The sequence below is a fragment of the Drosophila erecta genome, unplaced genomic scaffold (assembly GCF_003286155.1).
Source record: "Drosophila erecta strain 14021-0224.00,06,07 unplaced genomic scaffold, DereRS2 tig00000055-arrow-pilon, whole genome shotgun sequence".
NCBI classification, from domain to species: Eukaryota; Metazoa; Arthropoda; class Insecta; order Diptera; family Drosophilidae; genus Drosophila; species Drosophila erecta.
Window position 1 is genome coordinate 4,390,823 of NW_020825200.1, and position 8,803 is coordinate 4,399,625.

Here is an 8,803-nt window from a genome sequence, read left to right on the forward strand (position 1 = left end):
AATTTCCACTGGGCAGGGAAGTAATGCAACCTCAACATAGCGTTGAAGATCAACGTTATGTAAGAGATCGCGTGAGTAGGCAGCGCCTTCAGAGTAGCGTTGCAGATGATGTCGTGGCCTGGTGCTCTTTTAGAGGATTGGCGGTTTATGATCGCTGATATCTCACATTGGTCGAACGGGAGAATCGGTGCATCCATTTGCAGCGCTTGCTCGAGGACTTCCTGCGTTTCTTGTTTTTCCTGTTGGCTGGCAAGGTTAAAGGGCTTGAACCGTTCAGCTAAGTGCCTAGCAAACACTTCCGCTTGTTCCTTGTCAGAACGACACCATGTTCCGTTCTCATTAGCTAGTGGTGCCTTCCTGGGGCACCTCCTTTTTATACTACGCGTCGCTTTCCATAGAGAATGCCTCGCTTCGCTTCCAGTACCAGTGTTGGTAAGCCTCTCGTCGAACCATGCAGCTTTATGGTCCACCAGTTTCTTACGGAGAATATGTTGAGCTCTGTTCCACTCTAATTTGTCTAGAGGGTGGCGGGACCTCATCCATCTTGTCCGAAGTCGTCTCTTTTCAGCAATTAAAATAAGAATTTCCCGTGTGAGGGGTATACCTGCTGCTACGGGTCTCTGTGTCAACGTTCGTGTAGCTGTTATGGCTGCCGATTTCACCTTTACAGCAAATAGGTTGATTGCGTCCTCAATATCTTCTTCTGAGTTGATTTCTATATCAAGATACAGAGATTGCTCTAGAAGACCGCAGAACATTTCTAAGTTGGTGTGTCTGGTTATCAATCGATCTGCTGTAGGATATGTCAATGCTGTGACATCCAGCGTTATGATAAGAGGCAGGTGATCAGAGCTGAGATCAGGAGCCGATGTTATGGAAGCATGAATATCGAGAACGCCTTTCGTTACTGCAAAATCAATGCAGCTTGGAGTTCCTCTCCTACCGTACGGATACCGAGTAGGACTGCCTGTAGCCAGCGTGTTGACTTCCGTACTAAGAATAAGATCCGCGAGAGCGCGACCTCTTTGATTGCATCTTCCTGAGCCCCAGAGCCAGTGAGATGCATTCCAGTCTCCTGCAATTATAAATTTTCGATGATTTAGCGGTAGTATGTCAGCAAATTCATTTGTTGTCCAAATGTCCAAAAAATATTTGTTTGCCATTTCACATATCATACAAGGACGAAACCGCGTCGACGTATGTGTGCTTACGGGCACTGAGAAAAAATTTTAAAAATTAAACAATTAGTGGGACCTGCGATCCTGCGATCCTGCGAAACAAATGCAATGCTTTTAATAATGCAATGCAGTTCAACATTTAATTTAAAATCACATGTTGCATTCTTTTGGACACCTGCCTGCGCGATTTTAAACTCAACCTGTTGGTTTTTCTGGCAACTAAGAATTTTGATAAATATTCATGCTTTTCTCCAAGTGCCAAAATTGTTAGAAGGCTGGCTACTGTTGTTTTCGGAATTCTAGGACTGTAGGAATCACATGCGTTTGGCATTTGACGCCGTTGAAGGAACAAAAAAAACGCTGACGATGACGAGTTTTATGCTTTTTCCCCCCGTTCACAACGCCGATTTCTTCGGCTTCTCGACTGAGTGCTGTCGTTGTTTTGTTTTATACCACTTGCAAGTGGATTTATTTTGCAATGCCCCAACGGAATTTTAATGGCTCCCCTCCACGCCCTCGCGATTCACCCCTACCCCTTTCCATTTCAACATTTTTTTTTTTTGCCAGCGAACGTGTCTTGTCCTCTGGTATGGAGAAAATGGCCCAAAGACTTTGGCGCCTGCTTAAAATTTTACTCATGTGGCGATGCTGGCGCATTCCTTCAAAGCTCCTATACCATCCCACCGTATTTTCCACGCCTGCCTCCGCCCCACGGAAATGCTGCGTTTGTTGGGGTCACCATTTCACCATTTGGTCGTGTTTGTTTTTGTTAATTCGCTGCCAAGCTCCTTGCTTTATGTACATTTCACTTGGCCTGTCGGGCGCATAAAACTCGAAATTTAATTAGTCGTGTGGGTAAAAATGACATTAAAAATTATTTCGCCCTAGTTGAAAACAACAGCAACAACAGCTACGAGCTTAAAGGTTAAACACCCCAAGTTACTAAATAAAGCTTTATTTTTAGCTATAATTTATAATGCGGTACTGCTTAATTCAGGTGAATAAATAATATTTCCAACAATTATTCTATTAAAATAAATAAATTAAATTTGGTATCTATTAATATCAATAGTTAATTTAAAACGTGAAAATTTGTATAATATGAAATGTGCCCAATCTGGGCTCTTAATATGTTAATAAGCAACCAAATTAATTGTATTTTCTGTATGAAATCCCGTTTCAAAAAGCATATATTCCAATTGAAATTCATGTGCAGAGTCCTTTATATAATTTTTCATTTGTCGCTGCATTATGCATATTTGTCACACATTTAATTATTCACATACTCGCACATATGTGTGTACCTCTTTTCTGCCACCCCGCTCATGTGTGTGTGTATATTAATGTATTTATAATAAGGCTTACACGCTTACCATTACGAACTATTTGGCTTCCTTAATCCGCACCGCAAATTTTCCCCGCAAAATAATTATTGAAGGCCAACAGAAATGTATTTGCGATAAGCCACAGAGAACGAGCTGAAGTATTTATTTAACTTTCTCCTTTTTGGAGTAACACTCTGTAGGTGACCCCCAGTTGGTGACCTTTGCCACCCGTTTGCACATTCACATCCACATCCACTCCCATCGCACTCATCCACATGTAGTTAAGCTCACCTAAATACATTTTTGCTAGAATAAACAAGCAACCTTGGGTGTTTACCATAAAAAGTAGGTAAACTTGAGTGCAAAAATTGCGTAGCAAATGCGGATGTATGAGTCGAATTCACCGCACACACACACAAAATGCACATAAAAATGTGAAAACGAACAACATTAACAAGCGGCTGGTGGGTGTGGAGTGAGGGGTGGAAGGACGAAGGGGTTGTGGACGGTGCTTTTTGATGTGGGGGAGGGGTGGGGGCTTTCAGAACAAGTCCTGAGCTCTGACTGAATGGAAACGAAATAAAAATAACAAGCAACAAGCCCCAGCTAGCAATATGATGTGGAACACAAGAAAGGCAAAATGAACACTGAACAAATGAACACAGAGCCCCAAAAAAGAGCGAAGAAAGCATCAAGTGGTGGAGGATTTCGGCCACAACTAGAACGAAAAGTACTCATTAATTCGCATTAGCTAGGCACATATTTAGTAATTAAAAACCTTAACAATTGAAACAAACTCAGCTTAAAATAGTTACAATCTTATTGTTATTTTATCTAATTTGTACTTTTTGAATCTTTAGCTATTCATACTGGCTAGAACTCGTTCCAGGCCAATGAAACTATAAGAATGTCGGCGAAAAGATCGAGGCTAAAGAAGCTGAGGTTATAATGGCTAGAGCTGGAACAAAAAACAATAAGAAAATAAGAAAAGGGGTTCCAAACTCTGACGTCGAACACATTACATGCAAAAGCACTTTTCACAAAAGAAGGCGCCAGCGCAAATAAACAAACAAATGGCAAAAGAAACAAAGACGAACAGACAGACAGATAGGCCCGCTCATGTGCGTGTAAAGGATTTCAAGGACTACAACATTAAGGGAGCGGGGTGGTGTGGTAAGTATGGCAGGAATTTGTGCATGAACAATGGGCGAGATAAAAAAGCAGACAGAAAAATAAAACACAAAAATCAGCCGAGAGGAACCCCAAAAAACACACAACATCCACTCATTGAAGAGGTTGTCTTCAAAGGGGCAGAGCGGGGAAATCAACAACTGCGTCGAGGATATGAAGTACCCTACCCACACAGACGCAGACCGGATGTCATTAAGGTGCACGTGGGTGTGTGCACTCTGAGAAAAGTATCACGTCTATCATCGCCGTTTAATCAAGAGCTCTTTCACATCTTTTCGACATCATTTCCCGTTTAATAAATAACGTGTGAATACAATATGCAAAAAGCTAAATCAAAGTGCTTGTACATAATTATAAAAAAAGATTCAAAGCATTATATTTGTTAAATGCCATGTGAGTCGATTTTCTGCAGTGCACGAGGTATGGAAATGAACTGCAGTTGGAAAAGCGTGCAACTGAAAATGGCCAAGTGGAATGGCCAAGAGGAAAGTGCCAAACTGGATGGTGGTTTGAGGGGTAGTGGCTGGTTGCGGGGAGGACGTGATGAGCAACGGCAAAGAAAGCAATTTGCAGGAGCAGCTGAAAAGCAGAAGGACATCCAAGGAAGTGTTTAACAACAGTGCAGCTTTAATTCGACAACAACAATCAGGGGTCAATGGTGGCACCAAAGGAAATGAAAAGAAAACCGAAATTGTTGTAAAGGATATTCGAATTAACGCACACGCAGACAGAAAGAGTACGGAAAAACAATGCAGGATATATTCAACCAGAAGATGGAAATCAGGTGCAGAGAGGGTCGCAAATGAATAAAGGAAAAGTAAATTGCAGTCTCGATCCCCTTTGTAAATTGTAAAACTTTTGCTGAAATACTCGCAAGATTAAAGTTGAACTACTTCCTTAACTAGTTCCATATTTACATTTCTTACATTTTCTCCCGAAGTCTTTTGATTAACGAAAGCTTTACAGTTACTCACATCTGGTATTACATAGCTGATATATAGTTCTTTGCAACTCTTATAATACATTTATTTTTGTAACAATTGAGAGAAGAACAGGGCACCATAAAATCCTTTATATAACCGACTTTGCCAGTGCAATCAGGGATCCAGTAAAGCGTAAAATCTACAAGGTCTCATACGAAATTTAGACCAGTTTGTACCATAACATTGTGGCATAAGCTTACCGAAGTTAGAGTCTCTAATGATGGGGAAAAGAAAGGAATTTTAATAGTCAGAACTCGTTGAGCACGAGCTACCATCAAAAGGGCCATCTTTTGGACCCGAACACTGTGTCCATACCAGTGGCTGGAAAATGTGCAGCGCGCTAGATTGGAACACTATAAAATGCAATGAATTTAATAAATAGTTAAAGTTGTTGCTTATGAATATACCGCTTCCATAATATGAGAGCCTCCTAGACAGTATAAGAAGATTTCGACGCCCACGGCACAAGTGTAGACCACATAGACAATGATTCCCAGGCCAGAAAACTAAGATTTTAAAATATATCAAAATGATCCGAATCAAGGCAAATACCCACTAATAAAATATCCACCACGCTGGTTCCGATTATCAGGCTCGAGGTAACAAAGTGGGCCAGTGTTATTTCCACCATAACACCCGACAATCTCTCTGTCAGCTCGGCGATTTCATTGTGCCGGTCCACCAGGTTTTCCATTTCCCGTACTATCCGAATTTCATCCGCCTCGGAGAGACTCATTTCCATGTTTTCAACCTCTAGTAAATCAACAACATCGTCCTGCAGACAGTGCAGCAAAACAGTGAAGTATAAACAGAACCCCAAGAAGAAACCATCCGCGCCGACAAAACAAACCACTGTAATGTAACCATGCCAATGCACGAGGATGTAGGTGATGGGATAAAGTGGCAGACGCAGCAGAGCATCGGGAAATCTAAAAAGTGCATCTTGTTTAGATCATATCATAACATCAATTAAAGGTGTCCAAAGTATGCTGCAGTACAAGCACCGCACAGTTTTAGATTCCTTTAAAAGCCACTAAAACCCAATTTATCATAAATTTAATTATGAGCCCCATCTCATCTCTCTCCTTACATCATCTTGAAAGGGGTCTCGTAGATCCAGTCCTTGCCATGGGCAGTTCTCAGGATATTATCCATCAAATGCCTGACGGAATAGGAAGTACTGGTGCAAAATCCACAGCATAAGAGCAAGAAGGTCAGTCGAGTTGCCAGTGTATAGAACCTCTTCTTATAGCCCAGCTTCCTCTTGGACTTCTGTTGCTCTGTTAAAAATCTCACCCGCTGTATCAGGCTGCTTAATTCATCTCGGTACCACCAAATAGCGACCATTTTAATCAGGGACAAAATGCTGGAGGCCACGGGACAAAGGGCATCCAATGCAGTGGCTATATTAATCGGTATGTAGTGTATCCCATAGTAAGCCTCGGCATAACAGCCGTAAGTTAGGATGCAAAAGTTGCAAAAACTCCACAGTTTCACTAAAACAGTTCGCTTCTGTTCGGGATAGAAGCCAATCAGCGATAATGCAAACTTTGGCACCATAAAATAATGGCGTTCCATCGGATAGGAGGCGGTGAGGAATCGAGGTAACATCTTTCTCTCCAAGGACACCAAACACTTTTCAGCCCATAATCCTTTGACCCTCGGCCTTTATACCTTTTGGAACTGCATGTATATATTATAAGGAGAATCACACAAAGCACTTGAGCAGCATAATTGATGAGCTGGGCGTTGTCCTAGCTCATAGTTCGATAAGTTTTACAAATTGTTAACCCCCAATTAGGCAACGTTTTTGGGCGGGGGCGTGGCAAATTGGGCGTGCTCGTAATTAAACTTTAGTTTTCGTTAAACGATTTTTAATGGCCTTTGCCATGAACTTTATGTGCGTTTGGCAGGTTCAACACACCGGCGGAGGCGTAGATCAGAGTTCAGAAGAGGGTTTTAAAATGTGCTGTAGAAATATATTGTTCATTGACTAACTAATTGTTATTAACCAAAATTGCATAAATTTCTCGTTTCCTGCTAGGGACCCCTTCTTCTCAAAATCACACTCTTCATTTGCACTCCACAAACCTTGTCGGTGGTCAAACAAATTGAGTCTCTATCAAAGGATATATGAGCATGGTTGGACAATCTGCAATTTCGACTTTGGCAAGTGTTGCTGGGCAGCTTGCAGTTTGAATAAATATTTTATAAGCTGTACAATTTCGTGCGAGAGTGTGTGCGATGATTATGCAAACTGCTGCTGTATAGGTCTTTGCGAGGAAGGCCAATAAATTAATTTAGCTAGATGGCGACTAGCTGACTTGCTGGTTGAATGGCTGAATGAAAGTTCGGGTTTGCGGGAATCTAGGTCGTGGAAAGAGGCAAGACTAACGTTGGCGCTGAATGTGCCGCCTACCTGACGGCTAACTACACCGGAGAAAAAATTTATGCTCTAAGACAAAATGTCGCCCATCAGTTTCGAAGCATATCTTAAAGCTTAAACTTGTGAATCTAGGCCGTTATTAGTTTCACCTTTGGCGTATTTCATTCACAACTTATTGTTTTTCCTACTGCATTTTTAGACCACTCTACTATCCACTCCAAAGTCCCGACTTCTGATGGGCATTTCAGTATATGCCTAAATTTTTGAAGTGTGAAAGTTCTTCAATCCAGAAAGCCCCGAGCCAATATTCAAAGCTACAGCCGTAAACCAAGCCGTAAACGTAGCCGGAGACGCCTCTGATGATTTTGACCTGGGAACAGGATGGACGGGCATCGGAACTGGCTCTTTGCATAATTGATGGCTGCAGGTGTATTTGCGCTCAAATGAGGCATGCTAAACACATGCCTTTGACACTTATACACATGCCCAGGTCAACACACACACACACACACACCAGATATCCTTCCGGGCAACAAAACCAAAACTATGGCCTCCGTTGGCAAGGATACAAGCTGAGCCGACCAAAAACATAGCGAAAATGTTTACACATTTAATTGAAACGTAAATAAATAAAAAAAAAACCATAATTGCTCACTGTGATGGCAAAAAAATTTAAAAGAACACTAGGAACTCTGCAAACTCTGTGTTTAGTATTTGATAGGGGCTATTAATGGAGTTTCTCTCGTTACACGACAGAATTCATGGGAGTTAAGTTTGCAATTGATGTGATTTTAAAAACTACACACTTAGAAGGCATTATACATTTGATATAAATCATAAGACTCAATACTTTAAGACCTGGCATTACCGCTAACTCAATTCAAAGTACCAACTTTACCTGAAACGCCTTAAAATATGAACCCTTTTAGGTCGATACGATACGATCTCCCACACGGTGATAGCTTTATTTAGCTTTAAATTTTGTTTCACATCGCCCGACAATATCCCAGCTAACACAAAAGGTCCATGTACCGGGCACAGGACCCTCGGTCAAAAGGATCGAAAGCTCCCATTCAAATTGAAAAATTTACGTGCAAAACATGCAAATTTATGCCATAAACACAATGAGTTTAATGTGCGAGCGGGAGGACCTCGATAAAAAAAGAGAAAAAAAGAAAGCACACCTCAACCTGTGTAAACTTATGGCCTGACAGTTTTAACCGCATTCAGGGGACGATTTGTAGGCCACACGGCTAGGCCTAAAAAGACAAAAAGCGAAAAAAAAAATGAAGAAAGAAAAGTGCGCAGAGGAGAAATATATAAAACAGTCAATTTTTTGCGGCAAACTCAGTGGCCATCTACTTTTTCCATGCCCACTCTGACATTTTATTGACAAAATTATTGAACACGTTTCGACCGTGCCACACAAATCCAGCCATGGCGGCTATAGCAACATAATGGCCACTCCTCCATAAAGACGCCCATTGCCACAGGTCACGAGGTCGTGGCAGGGGCAAGAGAGGCTGAGGGGCGTGGCCGAGTGCTATAATGGCCACAGAGAGTTGGGGCGCCACGCGTCCACCATTGAATTTATATGAATTTATAATTGAAAATTAAACAACTTGCCAAACAAGTTTGGTAATTGCCGGCTGCAACGATACTCTTCACAAATGAAGCTCTGCTCACCTTTCAAATGAGAATAGTTACCTGGAAATAAGCTTTGTGATATCAATTGAAAAC

The 8,803-nt window shown here is 41.6% G+C and overlaps 1 protein-coding gene across 1 annotated transcript; it reads right to left on the reverse strand.

Moving 5' to 3' along the window:
- Nucleotides 1-4,765: 4,765 nt before the first annotated feature.
- On the reverse strand, nt 4,766-6,288 carry LOC6541798 (odorant receptor 24a). The gene is made up of 5 exons (XM_001968608.3): nt 5,768-6,288; nt 5,234-5,606; nt 5,085-5,183; nt 4,878-5,030; nt 4,766-4,816 (listed from the first exon to the last, which is right to left on the reverse strand). Exons 1-5 carry the CDS (start codon nt 6,286-6,288, stop codon nt 4,766-4,768), a joined length of 1,197 nt encoding a protein of 398 aa, XP_001968644.1.
- Between the last annotated feature and the right edge of the window lie 2,515 nt (nt 6,289-8,803).

Excerpts from the sequence above, each read along its gene's own strand:
- LOC6541798 (XM_001968608.3), bottom strand. The coding sequence starts at position 6,288 with ATGTTACCTCGATTCCTCACCGCCTCCTATCCGATGGAACGCCATTAT. Across the intron at positions 5,607-5,767 it reads GAGACCCCTTTCAAGATGAT|ATTTCCCGATGCTCTGCTGC; the intron begins GTAAGGAGAGAG and ends TGCACTTTTTAG. Across the intron at positions 4,817-4,877 it reads CATTAGAGACTCTAACTTCG|ATTTTACGCTTTACTGGATC; the intron begins GTAAGCTTATGC and ends GAGACCTTGTAG.